This window comes from Geotrypetes seraphini, chromosome 12 (assembly GCF_902459505.1).
Source record: "Geotrypetes seraphini chromosome 12, aGeoSer1.1, whole genome shotgun sequence".
NCBI classification, from domain to species: domain Eukaryota; kingdom Metazoa; phylum Chordata; class Amphibia; order Gymnophiona; family Dermophiidae; genus Geotrypetes; species Geotrypetes seraphini.
Genome location: NC_047095.1, coordinates 29,312,164 through 29,335,866, shown reverse-complemented (window position 1 = coordinate 29,335,866; position 23,703 = coordinate 29,312,164). Strand labels below are relative to the sequence as shown.

At 41.4% G+C, this 23,703-nt stretch overlaps 1 protein-coding gene across 7 annotated transcripts in view; it reads right to left on the bottom strand.

The window, feature by feature from the left end:
* ODF2L (outer dense fiber of sperm tails 2 like) overlaps positions 1-23,703 on the bottom strand; it is a 142,474-nt gene that overhangs the window by 57,784 nt on the left and 60,987 nt on the right. For all 7 annotated transcript variants that reach the window (XM_033916903.1, XM_033916901.1, XM_033916902.1 and 4 more), the window contains 3 exons: positions 19,327-19,512; positions 9,425-9,534; positions 437-572 (listed from right to left, as the gene is read on the bottom strand). In XM_033916903.1, the coding sequence (XP_033772794.1) occupies positions 437-572; positions 9,425-9,534; positions 19,327-19,512 (432 nt within the window). The remainder of the gene's footprint in view (positions 1-436; positions 573-9,424; positions 9,535-19,326; positions 19,513-23,703) is intronic.

Below are 23,703 nucleotides of genomic sequence, written 5' to 3'. Positions count from 1 at the left end.
AATGGATGGTATAACAAGAAACTATTAAACTTCGAAACTTCTTCATGGTGAAGGAGGAGGAGCTGAAAGATGTGACTGACACCTTCCAGGAAGTGGTTCGCAAGCATGGGTACATCACCTAACGTACTTCTGTGTATATGAAAAGAAATAAAATTTACTCCTAACTATATTCTCAAGATAGTTCTGTCCTGTTAGGTTTTGATATTCAAAAGGTTTCTTTGGCTAGTTTTTGGATTTAACTTGAAATTTGAAGATTCCACCCCACATTTGTTGGATAAATGTTATCCTCCATTTAATAGTCAATTAAAGTTATCTTGATAGCTATTGCTTGCTGGATTGCTGAATAAAGACTGGATCATTAACTTCAGTTATTCTTCAGCAATGTAAGAGTGCCTTCTGGGAAAGGATTAATAGAAGAAGAAAAAAATAACTCTACCTTTAAGTTTTCATTTTCCTGCACAATATTTGAATTTTCTGTCTCAGCAACATGAATCTTTCCAAGCAGTTGTTCTTTTGAACTTCTGTCATCATCCTGAATTTTTTGCAAGTCTGCCAAAATGCCTGTAATATGTCTTGACAAAATTAAGAAAATTCCATTATTAGAAACAAACACAAAAATAACAAAATTTTCTTTTTTAAAATGCAAAAGGTAAACGACACAGGCTAATAAAATATCACAGACAATACTTTAAGTGATAGCTTATGCTAAACACATTTGATATTCTGCATACATACTTACTGAAACACATATCCAAATGTGTCATTTTGTACTGTATATAAATAAAAGTCTTACTATTGGGACACTGGGGTAGCCAGACATGCCAACTTGGGAGGGCCTGAGCCCAAAGTGGATAGGCATACACTATTTCTCTCCCCGTGACCCCAAATTGAATAAACACATGGCTGGCAAGAAGCCCAAAGCCCCGCCAGCTGAAGAGGTCCTACTCCACCAGCCCAGAACACCCATATACTCACTGCAGCCAATGGCAATTTCTATGGGCCGCTGCCAAGCCACCCTTCCTCCCTTCTGTGCATGCGCAAAAACTGATCATGAGCAGGAGGGGGGAGGATGAGCTGGTGCAGCAGTGGCCCATAAAAAGGGCCATTGGCAGCAGTGAGTACAGGAGTGTTCTCAGATGACAGAGCAAGACCTTTTCAGCTGGTAGAGCTTGGGGATCCATGCCAGTTTTAACAAAGGTGTCACAATTTTGAGTGGTTTAAGATTTATTTATTCTTGATTAACCGCCTTTTCCAACAGATAGATCAAAGTGGTGTACATAAAATATAATTAAAAGAAAGGAACTCCATAATAACTGACAGGAAAGAATAAACATTCGCAACAATCATCCAAGAAAGAACATCACAAGTATGTCGCCCTCCAACAGGGGCAAAATCAGAAAATGTGAACTAGTAGGGAAAGAGTCAAGTATTCATGGAATTAAATGCTAGCCTAAATAAGATGCAAGGAGGGAGATTGTTCTATAGTTTAGAGCAGTGTTTTTCAACCTTTTTATACCTATGGACCGGCAGAAATAAAAGAATTATTCTGTGGACCGGCATCGGTCCGGGGTCCGGCGGTTGAAGAACACTGGGCTAAGTTGTGGGCCAGAACCCGCCCATCTCTACCCAATCTCCACCCCCAGATCCCGCCCCCATAATAGTACTAATTGCACCTTGCACGTCCTGTGCCTCATCTGGAAGCCCTTCCCTCTGACGTTGCAACGTCAGGGAGAAGGCTTCTGGTTCAGGCGCAGGATTCCCGTAGCAGCCACTGCCCATGGCTTTGTGCACTGAAACAGTTAGGAAGAGGGAGCTGGCTCGAAGATAACGCCGCATCGATCACACCGTGGACCGGCAGTTGAAGAACACTGTTTTGGGCCTGATGTACGTGCTGTGCTGGCCCTGTGGACCGGCAGGAAATTTTTGTGGACCGGCACTGGTCCATGGACCGGTGGTTGAAGAACACTGGTTTAGAAGGTGATAAAGAAGAATGATTTCTTAATGATTCATAGTGTGCACATTTCGGTCCTGGAAGAACTAAACAATGACTATCCAGTAAACATAAGGAGCGAGATGTATAAGGGATGATCATGAATGAAAGATATAATATGTTTTATATGCTGAACTCAAAGTAGGTGGGCCCAGGCCCACCTGTAGCTATGCCACTGTATTGAGGGAATTTTATGTAACCATGTAAAGAAGAATTTGAACAGAATTTCCCATTTATGCAGAATTCTACACGTACAGTGCTGAATTTTTGCAAGGATGGTTTGGATTGCCAAAAGGCAGAAGGAGCTACAGGTTTGGTCTACCTGGCTGAAGGAGAGGGATTTGTTTGGCAGTCAGCATACCTACAGCTGGCCAAAGACTTAGGGACAAGCCATGGCTTTGTTCACCTTCTGTTTCAAGTTGTTCATAAACAACATAAAATTGAAAAGACCATGTGTATAAATGCACCTTCTTGTCCAGTTTGTCTGTCCTGACTAGACTGTAAGCTTTTCTGATGTATAGCGCTACATATGTCTAGTATCGCAAAGTTTCTCAAGCCGTGGCACACTAGCATCCGGAAGTGCGTGGACATTAACGCGATGATGTCACATGCATATGTGATGTCATCACATCGATATCTGTGCATGCATGAAGGCCCTCCAGATGGGCCCTGAGCCGCCAGTGGGAGGGGGAGGGGGTGCCAGAAGGGAAGACATGCGGAGAGAAGGAGAGGTGCTGGCACCGGCTGATTGCCTACAGGATGTGCCTCACACCGCAAGAGGTAATCATCCATAACATAACATAACATAATAGCAGATTTCTAGTCCGCATAGCCATGAGTTCAATGTGGTTAACAAAAGATTATGCTATGAAAAAATACAGGAATAATATAATATACAGAAATCTAATTGATCAGAAATTTAGAAAAAAGAAAAGTTTTCAACAGTTTTCTAAAATGTTCATAATAGGCGGATCTAATTAATAATGGAGGGAAATCTTTGTCATAGTAAGCTGCTTGGTAGGAAAGACAATGCCCATGATGTTTCTTACTATTACAGCCCTTAGCTGAATGGAACGTAAATAGGGCATGAGATTTTCTACTATTCTTATGTGCCACAATAACAAATCTGTCGGCAAGATATAATGGAGCAACACCAAAAGCAACTTTATAATATAAGCATCCTAACTTAAAGATCACCCGGGTCTCGACCGGAAGCCAATGCAGCTCACAGTAATAGGGGCTTACGTGGTCATACTTCCTCAGACCATAAATCATTCTTACTGCTGTATTCTGAACCAGGGTCAATCTAGTCAAATTTTTCTTAGTACTTGTCAATTATACAACAAAACAATTGTCCAGTATATTCAGAAGTAGCGTCTGAACTAGAATTGTGAAAGCAGCGGCATCAAAGTAGGATCTAATGGTATATAGTTTGCATAAGATATAGTATCCCTTTTGAACCATTGCGTCAATCTGATTTTTCAACCGGCACTGACACCTCTCTTCCTCTCCAGCGTCTTGTGGCACACCTGAAATCTGGGCGGCACACAATTTGCAATACACTGGTCTAGTAGCTCTATAAAAATAATAAGTAGTAGTAGTATAAGCTCAGGATATGCTTACTTGGTTTAAAAATCAGGGATACCCTTTGGGGGTTTTGAAAAATGCTTACAAAAGAGTAGCTTCAGTACTCAAGGACTGACTTTTCCTTCCTCCTTCTCCATCAGCAAACTCACAGGATTTGGTATGTATGCTCCTTTATTCACATCAAGCTATGCCAATTAAAAATATTGCATGAAAACATTGGAACATCTTGCATTATTATCCTGCTTTTACTCGAATTCCAAGGTTGTTTACACTAGAGGGAAAAATTAAGGTAAAATGTTGACCAGGCCATGACATGTGGTGGCCACACAACTGCCTCCAAGTCGTCATAGCTGTGACAAGCAAGCCAATGTTTCGTGCCACTACAGTAAAGATAATTTGGCACAATGAAATATTAACCCACCTTAGCACTTTAAAAAGGTGAAATAGAGATTTGTTTGGGTGAACTACATGTTCCAGAATGTACTGGGCTCTGCAGTTCAGAGATGAGACAGCCTTAGGGAGGGGCTGAGTGAACAGCAGTCCTCTCCAGCTGGTGCTCATTAGCAGCAATGCAAACAGTCAGAGAGATGCAGTTTAAGCCAATTGATCTGCTGACAGAAGAGAGAGGTAGGAAGGCTTGCAGCTCTTGGAAGGCTAACAGAGAGAGAGAGAGAGAGAAAAAAAAAAAAGGTACCTCATTTGAAGCCTGGAAAGCCTGTAACAGGAAAAAGATTCCCAGGGGCATAGGAAGCCTGGAAAGGGGTAAAGGTTCTGAGGGGGCAGTGGAAGCCTGGAAAGGTTCTCAGGGGCAGTGGAAGCCTGGAAAAGGTAAAAGGTTTTGAGGAGCAGTGAAAGCCTATAAAAGGGAAAAGGTTCCCAGGGGCAGTGGAAGCCTGGAAAGGTCCACAGGGCTTGATGTGTAATTGAAACGCTATGAGATATTCCAAAGGCATGAAACCAAAGGTGGTAGAAATACTGTTCAAGGAAGGAGGAATTAACCACATGTTTATTTCAGAAGGGTTAGAGATATTCAGAAGCTTTGTCTAGTACAAGTTGGATAGAAGGTTAAGGTTGGCTTTATGTTTGACAATGAAGTGTTTGGCTTTCTAAACCATTGGCTTCAATGTTTGGTTGCCTGTTTGAGAAAATAGGGTACAGCTGGAAGTTTAGAAGTAAGAGAAGCCTCTACTTCATGTAATCAGCAGATGGCACTTCAGAGAGCTTGAACACCTGGGTAGGTGATGTTAGTGCCCCCTACTGGTCACAATAGCTATGGAGAGTGTATTTATTGTCAACATGCTTGGGAAACCAACCAACAACAGAATATCATTAATCCTGTTTGAGCGTGAATATTCTGATTGTAAATCAAGTTATATGCATCACATCTGTGTTCTTTATTTTATACTGGTCAAACATAGCATAAAATCAATTTAAGAATTAAAGAACATCTCAGCTGCATTCATATGGGGAAAACAGAAGCCCTTTATTGAAGCACTGGCGAGCAGCACACCATGTTACTGTTTAACTTCAAATGCACACTCTTAACAGGAGGTGATATGCAAATATTCTCTTGTATAAAGAACCATCCGCAACAGCCTACACAGGTTAGTGTGAAACTGTGCCCCCAGGATAACAGCAACACTCTTGTGCAGGCAGGGTGTGGCTCCGATATATAGAACAGCTCATGTCTTAAAGGAAAACATTACCACCGTGCAAAGCACAATCCACAAAACAAGGCATGAGGAGCTCATGTGGACCCCCTTCTCCCTGCCCTACTTGTGCCTGGCTAACTTGAGAGGCCCCACAGATGGAAGACCTCTTCTTCCCCCCATGCCTACATAGTCATAGCAATTTTGGGGGCAACTCACTAAAGTACTCTAAACCACACCTGCTTGTCCCCAACATCCATCTCCACTTACCACCAACAATGTAAATGCTCCACACAAAGGCCACCATGCAACCTCAGGCCTCAGGCTTAGCCCAGCTCACAAACCACCTGGGCCATGATGACCATTCCCCTAGTCTTCCCAGCAAGCAGACCGTTGCCATATGTTCCAGGCCACATGATGAACATTGTACAGAATGTCCCAACAATCATGTATATGAAGGTAAGAAGGCCCAGGCACTTTGGGGTGCACGGAGAGCTGGAGTCACTGCAGCACCACGCCCGAGGGCTAAACATAAGTACCCCACAAAAAGCACCCCTGCAACCTTCCTCTCCACATCAGATCCGGGTCACTTTGTGCTTATGGCATGGCTCTTGAGCACACTGCCCTAGAATATAAAGAATATTCAGATCCGGTAGTTGATACGCTTCTCAGGTCTAAGAAGTCGTTCATGGTGTCGGCCTACACTAAGGCGTGGCAGTCTTTCCAGCACTGGTGTGCCCAAGACAATGTTGATCCTTTTTCGGCTCCGGTCTCATGTATTCTCGTGTTTCTTCAGGTTGGTTTGGATAATGGCCTTACTGTGGTTTCTCTGTGGGTTCAGGTGGCCGGACTGTCCCTGTTTTAGATCCCGGGCCAATAGATTCTCTTTGGCGTTGAATCCTGATGTTGCTTGTTTCTTGAAGGGGGCTCTTTGGGTCTGGCCGCCCGTTAAGAATTGTTTCCTGTCTTGGGACCTTAACTTGGTGCTGTCGGGCCTTGCCAGAGCTCCCTTTCAGCCTCTTCAAGATGCTTTTCTCTTAGATTTGACCCTCGTGTTTTTCTTGATGCCATCGCCTCCAAGATGGCTGCCAGCATCAAATTCCCACCAAAAACACACTAAAAAACACATTTCCTGAAAATAAAAAATGGCAATTTTAGGGTTTTGGAAACATTTAAAACCACAGTAAACCAAATCCCCTCAAAATTAACTTTTGAAAATCACTGTGAGAGCCTGTCAGCTCTGTTGTACTCACTGTTACCAGAGACACCGGGCTGCACCTGCTTCCAGCTATGCTCAGTAGCTGATTCAGAATTCACTGCCACAATGCTGGGAATGCTTTCTCAAAGCTGATCTTTGGGCAGCTGGTCAGACTCCCCTGTCTGACTATGCTCTGTCTCTCCAGACCACCGGATATGCACCAGGATGGGCAGAGGTGCAATAACACAGCCAGCATGCTGCGGGACACTGCTGAGCCCCCTAAGAGCGTAAATCTGCGCTCACCCTCTGCTTAATGGATGGCGAGCCAACTTCAGGGACAGCCCTGAGCTCCAAAGAATCCTATGCAGACTGGCTAACAGGTACCCAGAAAGGGATCAGCCTGTCAGCTAAAGACCGAAGTCTGTGAATTCACAAGCAGGCAGAGCCTCCAAATCACCTTGAAAGTGAAAATTTACACAAAGGGGACAAACTATATCGAATTAAAACAACATAAATGAGAGAAGAACACACACAGCTGCAGCCATGCATGCAGAAGGAAAGACTGCAAGAGGGCACTATACTGAGCTGTGAAGTACACTGGAGGCAGAGTGAAAAATCCGAAGTGGATTCCTTCTGTAGTCCATGCGAGTATGGGGAAATAACCCTGTTGTATAGAATATCTCACCTACTGCACTGGAATAATGGTTAGATATAATAACATTAAAATTTAATTAACAAGCTTTCTAGAAATTAATTTAATCCTAAGAAAAATGTCGGTGAGGATCCAAGATGGCCGCAAGCTTGTCTCGCTGAGTAAGATGCCCAGAGATTTTGCTTGCTTAATCGCTGGATTTTCAATTGGTAATGAGGAGTGAGCTCTTCCCCTACCTGTAATGCCGAAGCAACGTAGCCGGAGCGCTGCTGCTGCCTCGCGACAAACTGGTGGAGTCCCCGTCGGCACTATTGAAGAAATCCTGAGGTGCATGCAGAATGTAGCAGGAACGTTGGAGGGCGGCCCGCAGGAGACGCTGCGTATGGGTGGTTCGGCAGCAGTTCTCCCTGGGCTCGACACAACTCTCAGCACCTACACTCAAGCTCCGCCTCTGCAGCCCCGGAAAACAAGTTCTCCAAGAGGTGAGAAAACCCTGGAGGAAGGGTTGTTTCCATCACCAGAGGCAAAGCAGACATCGCTGGAAAGCTTAGAAGGAGGAGCAATCCAACGGGAGAGCCAGTCCAAGGAACCGGAGGAATTTTCATCTGCAGGAGCGGGGATTACCCAGTTGGAGGAGGAACAAGAAGAATCAAAGAGTGGTGAGCACTTTTTCACTGGTCAAGAGCAAACTTTTCTAAATAAACCCTCTGAGGTGACTTTTGATGCTCTCTGGGATCTTGTGGCTAATTTTGGGAAAGACATAAATCCCCACTTTAATTATATAGAAGGAAAATTGATTGAGCATACAAAGGAATTGAAAGAGGTTAAGATAGAATTGAATGACTCTAAATCCAATACTAAGAAGATTGAAAAAGATTTAATTTCCTTTAAACAGATACAAGAGACATTAATCAAAGATAATACAAATCTTAGAAGGAAAATTGAAACTTTAGAGAATATGTCACGGAGTAATAATTTAAGGTTGATAAACTTTGTTAGGGTCGCAATGGTGGCTCCGAGAGAAATGATTAAAAAATATCGGCATATCGGAGGATCTTTTACCTCCACTTTCTCAGGTTTATTATCTACCTTTAAGAGATCAACCTCAAAATCAAGGACTATTAAACCAAGAAGCTATGGACGTCTCAGCTCTTCTTGAGACGTCAAAGAAATTGCTACTCCAGCAACTTTGATAATAACTGTAGCTTTGCAACCAGACAAATCATGGAGTTTGAAACTATTCTTTAAAATTAGACAGAAACAATTCCTTGGCCATAGAATACAGATGTACCCAGATTTATTACGTGAGACGCAGAAGCGTAGGCATGAATTTCTATTACTTAAGCCAGGAGTTTTAGCCTTGGGGGCTACTTTTTATTTGCGTCATCCTTGTAAGTGTATTGTGCATCACCAAGCAAATAAGTATGTTTTCTTTGAACCATTTCAATTAACTTCTTTCCTGTCACTCACCCGACTGGGAAAAGAAAAATCTTAAAATCTTAAGCTCGTTAAAAGAAATATGTACCACATTTTGCTCTCAGCTTCAAGTTCTTGTTTCTATTGTATTTTCTTAATTTTCCACCAATAGTAAATCTTGGATCTATGTGGACTTGAGTAAATTGAACCTAAAATGTAAATTATCTTATATTTGATGGTTGATACCATGTATTTTCCTTTTGAATATGATCTAAGTTCAATTTCTTTCTGTACAAGTTTATATGCTTGATAAGTAATATGAAATTTATAAATAAAAAAAAGAAAAATGTCAAAGTTACATGAAAGCTTTAATTTTGCCATTTACAATTTTTATTTCCCAATAAGAATGTAAATGATCATAATTTAATACTCATTTTATATAACTCTATGAGCACCATTATTAAAGGATTATTATTAGCATACTAATCTATATAATAGTAAGTTGCTGGATGAATGGTGTCAAAATAGACTGGGTTTCCAGACCACATCAAGATAAAGATCTCCAAAATAATACTATGACAGATCCCAAGCTGTCGAGTCTTGTCCTTTCTGAAGGCTTGGCTTCTCTTGAAAATGGACACTTCATCGAAATCAGTGGTTTTCAAATGTATCCCAGGTTTTCAAGATATCAATGAAATGCATGAGACAAATTTGCATGCAGTGGAGCCAATTTATGAAGATTTCTCTTATGAATATATTCAATGTAGATATTTAGAAAAAAAACAACTGGATGAGGGTCCTCTAGAAGAAGTTTGGAACCACTGATCTAAAAATTTATACTAGTCACCTGTTGTTTGACTTATTTTAAACTATGAAACTTTTAAGATATAAACAGCATATTAGCTATTTTAGATTGTCAGTTATAATCTTACTTGGTCAGGGTTTTGAACTGAATCTCCAATTCTGTCTTTTCTTCTACAGCCCTCTCATGACGACTTTTCCAGATATTACAAGCTGAAAGTGCCTCAGATAAGCTATTGTCCTGAAGAATTTAAAAACATAAACAGATCATGTAGCAAAATGATTTTTCCCTATTTTTCATCCCCTGAATAGAAAATGGTACTGCCAATTATAAGCTTCAAGTTGCCTCACTATTATAAATCAATGCAACAGAGCTCTATACTTAATTATAATCTGCATGATCTGTAGATAAGGAGCAATTTTTTTTAAAAGCTAACATTAACTATCTATATAAGAATGCTGCTGAAGAAGGACATTCCAATTACGGAATACAAACACAATTAAAACTAACTGGCAGATAATACTCAATATAGAAAACGAAGACGAGGTAGGAGACAACCGCACACCAGGAGGAATAGTGAGAGCACAGGAAGATGTCCCCCCACCCAAAGAACAGGAAACAATTTCAAGAGTATCATTGGAGGAAGATGACTGGCCCTACTCCAAGGACGTGGACCTACGCCCCCCAAGGAACTCCCGAATAAAGAAGATGGGGATCATCGTAGGCGACTCCATTATACGACATGTGGACAGCCACACCGCAGGAGGAAGAGAGGACAGAGTCGTCACCTGTCTGCCTGGAGCAAGAGTAAAGGATGTGACTAACAGGATCTCCAGGATCATAGATGGCGCACGGGGAGTGGACACCGCTGTGCTTATCCACGTGGGAACAAATGATGTGAGCGGGCGGAAGTATGACAGGGAAGAGATGAAGGGCCAGCTCCGCTCACTCGGAAGACAACTAAAGATCAGGGAGGTGAAGGTGGCCTTCTCTGAAATCCTCCCTGTACCAAGAGCAGATGGAAAGAGACAAGGGGAATTGCAAGTGATCAACGCCTGGATGAGACGATGGTGCGAAGACGAAGGCTTCGACTTCGTGCGCAACTGGACGGCGTTCTGGGGAAAAAGCAAGTACTACAGAAGGGATGGACTACACCTCAACAAGGAAGGAGCAAGAGTTTTGGCAGGCAACATGAAGAAAGCAATAGAGAAGGCTTTAAACTGAAGGACAGGGGAAAGCCGACAGTCGACCGCCGGTCGATGGCACGGAAAACAGGATGCACCGACGTAGGAACAAAGGACTACTACTCATACACAAGAGAGGTCGACCTCACAGCCAACAAAGGAGAACAAGCAGGAAGGGACAACTCAGACACAGGATGGGATGACCACACAGCAAACATGGGAGATAACACAGGAGCAGTAAAGGATACCATAAATGAAACTTTGAGGACAGCCAAGAGTAGAAGGTCCAAAAAGGCAACACGAAGGGAACTTAGATGTATGTATACAAATGCTAGAAGTCTAGGAAACAAAATGGGAGAGCTAGAGATGATAGCAAGACATGAGAACATGGATATCATTGGCATAACAGAAACATGGTGGAATGAAGAAAACAAATGGGACACAGTACTACAGGGATACAAACTATATAGAAGGGATCGAGAAGGGCTGAAAGGTGGAGGTATTGCCCTATATGTTAAGGAAGAAATAGATTCTGTTGGAATGATTACAACAGACAGGAAAGAGAAGCTGGAGTCCCTCTGGATCAAAATTCCTGGTCGCAATGGCGCAGATACAAAAATTGGCCTTTACTATCGTCCCCCAGGACAGGCGGAGGTCACTGACTCAGAAATGATGGAGGAAATCAAACAAGTATGCAAGACAGGCAATGTAGTTATATTGGGAGACTTCAATTTCCCAGGAATAGACTGGAAACTAGGAGCCTCCAACTGCGGCAAGGAGGCCAAATTCCTGGAGGTGCTAGGGGATTGCTTCCTGGAGCAAATGGTAAAAGAGCCGACAAGAGGCGACGCCACCTTGGACTTGGTCCTAAATGGTCTCACCGGACCGATAACAGAAGTAGAAGTCATGGTTCCACTGGGAACGAGTGATCACAATGTAATCAACTTTAAACTTGACATCGGGAAAGGGAAACATGCCAAAACCTTAACCACCACCTTAAACTTTAAAAAGGGTAAATACGATTGCATGAAAGCCATGGTAACAAAACGACTCGAGAAGATGGTGGACAAACTTGAAACAGTAGATCAGGCATGGTGCCTATTGAAAAATACTATTGCAGAAGCACAAGATCTCTACATTCCGAGGATTTCCAAAGATCGGAGAACTAAAAGCAAAGGAGAACCGGCATGGCTTACCATACAGGTGAAGGAAGCCATAAAAGAAAAGAAGGACTCTTTCAAAAAATGGAAATGCACGAAGACAACCGAAGCCTGGAACAAACATAAAGATGAACAGAAGAAATGTCACAAGGCGGTGAGGGAAGCAAAACAGGACTATGAGGAAAAAATAGCCCGGGAGGCCAAAAACTTCAAGCCCTTCTTTAGATACGTGAAAGGGAAAAAACCTGCAAAAGAGGCAGTGGGACCCCTGGACGACAAGGGAAGAAAAGGGTACATCAAGGAAGATAAACAAATCGCAGACAAACTAAATTCCTTCTTTGCGTCCGTCTTTACAAAGGAGGACACCTCAACAATACCTGAAGCGGAGAAACTGTTTACAGGAGAAATAGAGGACAGCCTCACCACATTTGAAGTGAACTTAGATCAGATATACTACCAGATCGACAAACTTAAAAGTGACAAATCCCCTGGACCGGATGAAATTCACCCGAGAGTTTTGAAGGAATTGAAGGTTGAAATTGGAGAGTTATTGCAAAAACTTGCAAACCTGTCAATCAGAACTGGTCAGATACCAGACGACTGGAGGAAAGCGAACGTCACGCCAATTTTCAAGAAAGGATCAAGAGGAGAACCGGGCAACTATAGACCTGTGAGTCTTACGTCTGTCCCCGGCAAGATGATTGAATCACTGATCAAGGATAGCATAGTTCAGCACTTGGACACACACGACTTGATGAAACCCAGTCAACATGGATTCAGGAAAGCGAAATCGTGTTTGACGAATTTACTCCAATTCTTTGAGACCGTAAACAAGCAAATTGATAGTGGAAAGCCGGTGGACATAATATACTTGGACTTCCAGAAAGCATTTGACAAAGTCCCACACGAAAGACTTCTCAGGAAACTACAAAGCCATGGCATAGAGGGAGATATACAAAGATGGATAGGCAAATGGCTGGATAACAGGAAGCAGAGAGTGGGCATTAATGGGAAGTTCTCCGACTGGGAGAAAGTGACTAGTGGTGTACCCCAGGGCTCAGTACTTGGGCCGATCCTTTTTAATATTTATATCAATGACCTGGAAAACGGAACATCCAGTGAGATCATCAAGTTTGCAGACGACACAAAACTCTGCCGGGCAATCAGATCGCAGGAGGACAGTGAGGAACTCCAGAGAGATTTGTGTCGGTTAGAAAAGTGGGCGGAGAAATGGCAGATGAAGTTCAACGTGGAGAAATGCAAGGTAATGCATTTAGGCAGTAAAAATAAGGAATACGAGTACAGAATGTCAGGTGCAACTCTGGGAAAAAGTGAACAAGAAAGGGATCTGGGTGTACTGATAGATAGGACCCTGAAGCCGTCGGCACAATGCGCGGCAGCGGCAAAGAAGGCAAATAGAATGTTGGGCATGATAAAGAAAGGAATCTCAAGTAGATCGGAGAAAGTTATAATGCCGCTTTATAGGGCAATGGTCAGACCCCACTTGGAATACTGTGTCCAACATTGGTCTCCCTACCTAAAGAAAGATATAAAACTGCTGGAGAGGGTGCAGAGACGAGCGACTAAACTGGTGAAGGGTATGGAGAAACTGGAATATGAGGATCGACTTAAAACACTGGGATTGTTCTCCCTTGAGAAGAGGAGACTGCGTGGGGATATGATCGAGACCTTCAAAATACTGAAAGGAATCGACAAAATAGAGCAGAGATTATTTACATTGTCCAATTTGACACGGACAAGAGGACATGAAATGAAGCTAAGGGGGGACAAGTTCAGGACTAATATCAGGAAGTTCTGCTTCACACAGAGAGTGGTTGACATCTGGAATACTCTCCCAGGAGAGATTATTGCAGAATCGACAGTCCTAGGCTTCAAAAGCAAACTAGATGCATATCTCCTTGAGAGAGGCATATAAAGATATGGTTGGCTATAAAATAAGCCAGGTGTATACCTGGCAGGGCCTCCGCGTGTGCGGATCGCCGGACTTGATGGACCGAAGGTCTGATCCGGAGATGGCGCTTCTTATGTTCTTATGTTCTTAGCCAATACAAATAATATGTCACCTAAATTGGACAGTTCCTAAACTGTGTGTGAGGACCCCAAGTAGGATCACATTATTACAGATGGGGGGAGGGGGGGCACAGAAATAGGACTATTCCTCCTTTCTATAGACCTGCACTGTGACTGGTAGTCAACATAGGGCCTGTGAATTAAAGAATATTTACAGCCCTGGCCTTTCGGCATCTTTAGGTTTCCAGCAACACATAGCCCTATGCTAACTGCTGCTACTGTTGACACCATTGATGCAGTCATGCTTTGGATAACAGGGGAGGGGGAGGAAATAAATGAGAGCGAGAAAGAAGGGAGTGGAAGTCTATTTTGTCTTCATCATCTGGTGTACTGTGATTTTCTGGATAAAAATTCAGGCTGCACTGGCATAAACCATATATTTTCTAAAAGATAAATCTGACAAGCCAAAATAAACATCTTTAGTTCTATCAAGAAACAGACTACAAGTTCAACCAGTTCAAAATATACTAGAAATATTTGCTGAAAAGCAAACCTTAAGGGATATTTTTTAAACAGGAAAATTTTAGAGTATAGAAGATTTAAAGCACCAATGCTTCCCAAATCTGCAAGGAAAGTGAAGTGTCCTGTAAGAGGAACATGTCTTACTATATAATAAAGAAATGGAACTAGGGACAAGTTTTCTAATATTACCCATTTTACAATAGCAAAACCCCCTTTGGGTTCAATTAATTAACAGAAAATATTAAACAGCAGGAGGGGGTACTAGAAATGATTTTTAAAAAGGGAGGAAAAAAGGTTTTTTTTAATGCTTCTGATCACCGTCACCAGTTTGATTCAGAAGCTGCCCATAAATAAAAGCAGAGAAGATGAAGGATATTAAAGAGCAGATTCACTATGTCACCAAGGTCCTGATTCTATAAACAGTTCCTACAGTAACTCGATTCAATTTGTAGAATTGTGCCTAGAGGTGCCTAAATCAAGTCAGCTGTCAGTAAGCATCTATAACTTAAGCTCCTTCTACTAAGCTGCGATAGCGGTTTTAGCGTGCGCTAAGCACACAGAATTGCTGTGCGAGCTGGCGTTAGTTCTAGCCTCATAGCATGGGTTTAGCACACGTTAAAATTTTGTGCGCACTAAAAACGCTATCACAGCTTAGTAAAAGGAGCCCTTAGGTGCTGGTATAACATTGAGATAAGTTGCATATACATAGCACCCATGGTCCAGCATTTGATACAGTGTCAACACAATTTTTCTCAAATTAAATGGTTTATCATCAAGGAGGTTGCCAAATCCTCTGGGGAAGGTGTATGCATGATAGGCCTCAACATTTAGGGCTCCTTTTACGAAGCCGCGTTAGCGGTTTAACGCATGTAATAGCACGTGCTAAGCCGCCAGCCGCTACTGCCTCCTCTTGAGCAGGCGGTAGTTTTTCGGCTAGTGTGGGGGTTAGCGCGTGATGAAACGCTGCGGTGCGATAAAGCCGCTAACGCGGCTTCGTAAAAGGAGCCCTTAGTTGTGCATGAACAATTCTGGATTTTTCAACTGGAGGCAACAACTGATTGGGATTTGAATGATTCTATAAAATGGAATTCCATTATATTAAGCATGTGTTCCCTTTGTGAGCACATTATTTTTAAGCTTCATTCATTTATTTGCAAAGTTTTTGCTCTGTTGTCATTTTAGTGACATCATCACATTTTTTGATGCACCTTTCATCATCACAGACACAGTTCAAGAGTGTTCAGTGGCAGTCCAGTATGCCCTTCAATTTCTATCTGAATTATAAGCGACCTTATATTGTAAAGTGAATGATGGTGTAGGGTCATGAAAACAGTGTACAATCTATTGACTTCATCTGCCTAAAATGTATGTCCCTACCTTACCACATTGTAAGCTGAATAGATAAGAGTTTGAGCCATGATGTACCCTGCCCTTCTGTACATTTAACTGTAAGAGTTAGATAAGTGTCCTGCTAGTGACCTGCTAGTGTGAGCTTAGAACCAATGAGTGTTAAGAAAAGTAACATGTGAAAAGCTTTTTCTAGAATTCAGTTGTATAGCCAGAAAAATGAATAAATATCTCTGTAACTTCCTGGTTTCGGCACTTCTGAGCCAGCTTGGAGCTCAGGGGTCCAGCATGCATTCTGTAATAAACCTCTTGTACTTTCTTCATGCCTCTGACTTTGTGTGTCCAAGTGACCTTTCAATGGGAGTACACACATAGTGAAATTGAGCACTTTGTTGGACCTCATTCATTCTACCCGCTTGTCACCATTAAGTGGATTAGATTTATTACAGAATTTTGTTAGAAAATTTTGGATTTTTTTGACAATTGGGGCATATTTACACTTTTTGAACAAATACTACAAGAAATACCTGCAAAATGAGGAACTTAATATGATGTTTAAATTACACTGACAAGTTGAGCTTGTTTGGGTCCACCATTTGTTTTTTATAAGCAGTCAGTGGTACTAAAGACTACGGTTTTCTCATATTATTTATCACACAGAGTTTCCTCCCCAAAAATTATTAATATATGTTTTGCTGGTAAATATTTTTAGTGGTTTGATTGCAACAGATTGTGGTGGTGGTGGTTAAGTGTTCTTAGAAAGTTTACATTTTAGATTATTGGGAGACTTCATTTGTAGGCAGACAGTCTGGCATCTTACAAAAGAAGTATCTAGCATAATTAGTGGGAGGCAGCAGAATTCTCCTCTAATTATGAAAGACATGCCTTAGATTTAACTACTCCTGGACTTTGTACATCCATCTGCTAGGGAGAGCCTTCAAGCCAAGCCTTACAAATGAAGAGCTCAGAACTAAAAAGTCCATTGCTGGTCACCCAGATTAGTAAACTATTAGGCTAGAAGAGTGAGACAGAAAAGTATAGGTGCCAAATCCACTTCCCTGTCATAATTTGCTGGAGGGTAGAGGCATGTCTACATCCCTTGTAATCCCAGAAAGGCAAAGGGAAGTCTGATCTACATTTGTGAATTACAGCAAGGCACCCTGGCCACAACCATTGTAGTTCAGGAACATCTTAAAGCTGAAGGGACAACACTATTATCGCAGGAGGAGTCCTGAAAGGGTCCAGGTACATCTAACAGGATCCCAATCAGAGAGCCATTGTTGAAACAACCTGAGTTTCATCAAGGTTGTCAGCTACCTGTAAGTGATAACAGCTGCTGAGACAACTGATAATTGTGTTAAAGAGAACTAGTAATCCTATATGCACCTTACAGTAGGACCAAGAATAGGAGAATTATGTTTGATTCCTACCACACCCAGTGGTAAGAAATGGGAGTAACAGGAGCACTATTGTGGATATAAGCAAGTGGATTCCTGGACATACATTGTATATACTTTTGTTACAGTTTAAGTTATGTTGTTACATATTCAATGCCTTTGCCACTGCACTGATTCTAAGTGACTTGAAAATATATTAGTATATTTTGGTTCAGAACAACTTTGCTGAATTGACTGAGTTATTGAGTGGAGTGTATAAAAAGTCTTAACTATTTATCCAGTCCTAGCCTTTGTCCCAAAATCAACAAAATTTGTTTAAGCAAGGCACTGAATGACATTATGTGCATTTTTCTCAATCTGAATATAGTCTGGGCAACTTTAGAAAATATATTTCTACAGGTTAACTATGTTGGAGACCAAAGGCCAGATTCTATAAACGGCACCTAATTGCGCCTACACTGTAAGTGATGCTCAGCACGGTTGTCAATCAACCCTTAACCTTCTTTTATAGACTCCTGCCTAGCAACTCCTAGGTATGCTTAGGCATCAACATGTGTTCTAGAGGTAGGTACTGGTACATTAGACCAGATTTTACTTGGCTTTACCAGTGCCTAACTCTGATGCCTAGCGACACCCATGCCCCTAACTTTTCAGATAGGTGTGTCGAAGGGCGTCTCAACTTAGGCATTGTTAGACATCTTAAGAGTTCCACATGGAACTGTTAATTGGTGATTTTTTTTTTTTTCAGCTTTACTTTTTTTTTTTTTGTGATTTATAATTTTTATTCATTTTCAAATTTTACATAAAGTGTACAAAATATTGAAATACAATTAATGAATACACAATATCACTTTTATATCTAATACATAATATTCTAAATATATTTTTATCCCCTCTCCCTCCCCCCACCCTTCTAATATTTTCCAATCATACATTACATATTGTATATCATATTATATCAAATTGTGTAAAAGTTATTTTCATTACCCACCCCTTCATGTGTGTCACAAAGAAGATGTTGAAAAGAAGATTAATTGGTTATTTTATTTTTTTTGATTGGCTGAAAACTGGCAGTCAATTAGCATGCCAATTTAAAAAAATGTTGAGTGCAGATTCCAAAGTTAGGCATCACTAAGCATCCTTGATTAGGACATCTAGCAGTGCCTAATGTAGGCGTTCTATACAGAATCTGGCCCCAGGTGCCTATTTTGGGCCTATTCTAGGAAGACAACTTAGGCAGATCAAAGATAAGCAAGACAGAAACATGTGAACAGGTGTGTAAGCAAAGCCTTTGTTGTGCTTGTCTAAACTGTCAAATGGTCAAAGGCCTCTGGGCCCTGGTGGGTGATGGCAGTGAAGCATTTTAAGTCATAGAGATATTTTGTTATTGTCTGGAATAAATGTGTATTCATTCTATTTCCAACATGAGAGAAGTATCAAACTCTGTACAGGAACAGGTTAATTCTATTTTAGCATAACGACAAGTTATTTTAACAGGACTTCATATTGGAAGGCTATAAAGACATGACCTTTAGCAAATCTTAGAGAAATCCATGAGGGCTAGGAATAAACTTCCTTCCAGTTACTCACTTTTTTATTATTACTTGCAACCACCTGAGCGGGTTATTGTCAGCATTGTGCTCTAAAGGACCCATCTTTTTATTGTTTATAGAGATTAATACCTGTAACCTATTTACTTGAAGGACAAATATACCCCCCTCTTTTACAAAACTGTAATAGCAGTTTCTAGCGCAGGGAGCTGCGCTGAATGGCCCTTGCTGCTCCCAACGCTCATAGGAACTCAAAGAGCATTGGGAGCAGCGCAGGCCATTCAACGCAGCTCCCCATGCTAGAAACTGCTATCGCAGTTTCGTAAAAGAAGGAGTTAAGAGTGTGAAAAATTAAAAGGAGAGAGAAATTTATCTGGAGATGGGTGCATTTGAAGAAAAATAACAAAGCAATGCAGTAACAAAGAGTAGAAATGCCAATCACAGAAAATCTTTCTACAAGTATCAATTATTTAAAAATTTTCTTAGTTATAGATATGTCTGGAATCTCCTTTCATTTTAATATTGTCTAATCAAGTAAATTATAGAAAGCAGGGTTATGGTAACAAATACCTTACAAAAATAAGAAAAGAGGAGCCATTCTGAGTCAAACCAATGGTTTGTCTAGCCCGGTATCCAATGGTTTCAAACCATTCAAACAGTGGCAAATCTAGGTCACAAATACCTGGCAGAAACCCAAAACATTCTGGAGCACTATTATCTTATATTAGATTATAACAAGGCACACATGCAGTATTAAGAAAAAAGATGACAGCTTCAGTGTGGATGTAGAAATATTTTGAAGTCAAGGTACACTAAACAAAATAACATCCCACACACTTGCCTGGGCTCTGATTTGATAGGGGACGTTTTTTGCTATAGTCTTAAAATGCTGAGCTCTTTGTTTCTGGGTTCGAATTGCTTTTTTCAGAGCTTCCTTGTCATGTGCAGTTTTCTCCTTCAGAGATGAATTTTCACATTTCATATCTTTAATTTCCAGTTTCCTTTTGGCTATTATCATTTCCAAATCCTGTAGGAAAACATATTGAATTATACTGTAGGAAAACAGTTTGTGCTAATTTACAATATTCTACTAGGTGTATATACGTACTTTTGTACCTATTAAATATTCTGTGGCAATTTTTGGTCATTTTACCATGAACTTGATACTCAAACTGCTGAAATATAAATAGATGCAATACATTTCTGAATTTACTGTGATTTGTTTCTTGCTTCTCACTATAATCCAACCTTCTTCTTGGATAAACAGGATTAATGGTCCCATATGTGAGTGTCATCACTGTATGGCATCATTTATTTATTTGATTTCTATACCCATTATTACTAATAGGGCAATTCCATAGATTGGGGCCTAGACTTAAGTATTATTGTGCATAACTGCAAGTGGAGGGGGATGTATTTGGGTGGATTATGGATGTGTCAACAAGCAATGCACACAATCTATAGTATAATATCATTTACATAAACTAAACTAAACTTTAAGTTTATATACCGCATCCTCTCCATAACTATAGAGCTCCGCACAGTTTACAAGAGCTTAATGTAAGGAAGGAACAGCATAATGGGGTTGGAGGATGAGTATAGGGGGGAAGAGAACATTACATTTTTGTGAACAGCCTAGTTTTCAGATGCTTTTGGAATTTACATGTACTGTAAAGTGCATTTAGGTGAACTGACTTACACCAGCCATTGACCTGAAGTAAGTAATGGTACCTAAATTTTGGTACACAAAAGCAGCTTTACACTAATATTGGCTTAAGTGCATCCAGATGCTGTTATACCTCAACAATGAGCCCCTTTGTGGCACCTAAACTGAGATGGCAAGTTATAGAATTGTCCCCTAAAAGTCTGGGTTTACCATTGATGGTAAAAGTTACTTACCTGTATCAAGCATTCTCTAGAGACAGCAAGATAAATATTCTTACAAATGGGTGATATCATAAGACAGCACCCTGCAGGAACACTCCCCAGTTTGTAAAGTACAACTTTATAGAGGGAAAGGGATTGGGACTTGTATACTGCCTTTTATAGTTATAAAGCCACATTCAACGCGGTTTGCAGACAGGTACTTCAAGCATTTTCCCTATCTATCCCATGGGATCAAAATTTATCTAATGTACCTGGGGCAGTAGAGGATTAAGGGGAAGATTATCTAATGTTTGCGGTAAAATCCGACGGGCCACTATTGTAAAGATTTCAAAATGGCAAGTCATTCTTAAAAAACCACGCATGCAAATGAAGTTCACAGAGAGTTGCAGAGGGTTGCTAAATTTGCATGTGCTGATCGCTGGTGATAACAACTGGCACATACACAGAATACACCCACATATTAAAAAAAAAAAGATCACACATCAAAGTTCGGCAGGAGGGATGCCCACTCCCTCCCCCTACCACCGCAGTGCCCCCAGCAAACCCCCACCCCTCCAACTTGTTCACGAAGGCCGGACAGAGAGATGCCTACTCCCTCCAGCCAGCAGGCCTGATCTTCAAAATGGTGGGCCTTCCCCCTAAGGCTCTGATTGGCTCAGGCAACTCCTATGGGAGGGGCCTTAGGCGTCTGGGCCAATTAGAGCCTTAAACCCAATCCCAAATGCACCAGGGAGGGGCCTAAGGCTTTGATTGGCTCAGGTTGCTTAAGGTCCATCCTATGTGAGGGCCTTAGGCGTCTGGGCCAATCAAAGCCTTGGGCCCCTCCCCAGCGCATCCCAGAATGCGCTGGGGAGGGGAAGGCACACCATTTTGAAGAGGTAGGTCTGCTGGAGTAGGTGTATCTCCGGCCGGCCTTCATTAACAAGGTGGGGGAGGGGGGTGTCGTCGGGGACACGATGATGGCAAGATAGAATGGGCATCCCTCCTGCAGCCAGGGGGGGCAGCTATTTGATGGCAGTAGCGGGAGTGGGCATCCCTCCTGCTGCCGGTGGGGGTGTCAGGAGAAGGGGTTGCTTGACAGCAGCAGTGGGAGGGAATGAGCATCCCTCCTGCTGCTGGGAGGCGGGGTGTCGGGGTGGTTGCTTTAATGCGGTGGCAGGAAGCAGTGGGCATCCCTCATGCTGGAGGGGGAAGGAGGAGAAGGGGCAAAATTTTCTGGCAGGTCTGATCTGTCAAGCCTTACTTTCCTGTCAATGCCTGAGCCAATCAGTGCTCAGGCACCTAAAAGTTGTGACAGGGCAGATGCCTTGATTAGAGAAGACTGACAGGTAACAGTGACTTAATTGACTACAAGTCTGGATATCAGCTATGGATCTGCATTTGCCATAATGCATGATGACTTGGGATACAGGAAAGTCTGTGAATGGTGGGTTCCCAAACAGCTTACTGATCTGCACAAGCAACCCAGTCCCTGATGGTATGAAGAAGATCCGCGTATTCTGGAAAGAACAGTCACTGGTGACAAAACATAGGTGCATCACTGCAACCTGGAGAGCAAAAGACAAAGCATGATGAAGTAAAGGAAGTGGTGCTCACCTGGCCTCGGGAACAGCTGAAAAATTTCTTCTCTGCAGGAATGCAGAAACTGGTTGAACGATACAACAAATGCATTGTCTTGAATGGGGACTATGTGGAAAAGTGATATGTTCAATTGCTCACATTTACTTCTATTAAAGCCATTAAATGTATTTTGTCTTTACTTTTTGATGCAGTGTTCTGGTTTTGTAAAGTGCTACCTAAAATCCATAACCCTGGCAGACCAACAGTATCTAGTATTGGCAGATTCACAGAGGAAATATCTGAACGTATTTTATATTCGGTGCCTAAAAAATCAGTGCCGCTTAGCACAATTCTACAAGGTGCATGTATCTTTTATAGAATTGCGCTTTCCAAATTGTACACATAACTTTTAACTAGTGCCAATTAGCATCAATTACGATGGGTTAATTGCCAATTGTCAGCACCGATTAAGCCAATTAATCAATTAAGTTGTGCACACAAATCAGCTGTGTGTACCAATTTATGTGCACAACTTAAGGTAGAAAGAAAATCCAACGTAGTCTGCAGTAAACAACAGCAAGCAGAAAACAATGAACAGACTGCAGATAATGTACAAGATGCAGGCGTTGTTTATTAATAAATGCAGTAACATATACAACCTTATAGCCAACCAAGGGACCCGACACGGTCCGTGTTTCGGATAACACGCCTTCCTCAGGGGTCCTAATGAATTTAAGCATAAATACTTAAGATAATGTGTAAACATAAAAAGGTGAAGCAAGCAAATGGTGATATGACAAAGGTGATAGTATCATACAAAAACATATTAAAGAGGAATAAAGTGAAAATGTGCAAATAATATCTGGTGTCTCTAAGAGTGATTGAAATATATAGTGATATAGTGCAAAAGGATGCAACTTAAGGTGCCATATACAGAATTTTGGGGTAACTGCACAATTAAAAAAATCTTAAGCAGCTACCACCGGGTATTCTTCTGGTCACAATGAATGTAGATTCAGTATATAGCAGTATTCCCCCTGCAAGCAGTTTAGCTGCATGTGATAAATTCCTAAAAACATCTACCCTGGACCGCCAATACTCATCAGAAGCTATTACAAAATTAATCAAATTCATTCTAACTCACAATTATTTCAACTGTAACAGTGAAATCTATCTGCAAATCATGGGCACTGCTATGGGCACTAGGATGGCACCACAATATGCAAATCTCTCCATGGCAGACATTTTTGAATACATGTCAGACTGAACCTCTAAAATAGTACCAGTACATTGATGACATTTTTATGATTTGGAACGAGGGAGAAGGGACTCTCAACAATTCTAAAGTTCTCTCAATATATGCCATCCTACAATCAAATTCAAAAATGAGTACTCCACAGAAAAAGTCAACTTTCTAGACAACATAGTTTCCATCAACAATGGTTATATACGAACATCTGTATGATGCAGCTACCTCCACAACTCCAGTTTCCACCCTTCACATACAAAAAAGTACATTAAACACAACCAAGCCACACAATACCATCATATCTGCTCTGATCCAAGAGACAGAGATAAAAACCTCAAAATCAAAATGTCTACAACCACAAAATAATCTCCAAGAATATTACCTCTTCCCTTAAAACACCCAGAGAAAACCTACTGCAGTACAAAGAAAAGAAAACCACATAGAGATATCCCTGAGAAGTATCATGCAACACCTACCGCCACTACTCCAAGAGGATGAATTACTGAAAGAGATATTCCCAGC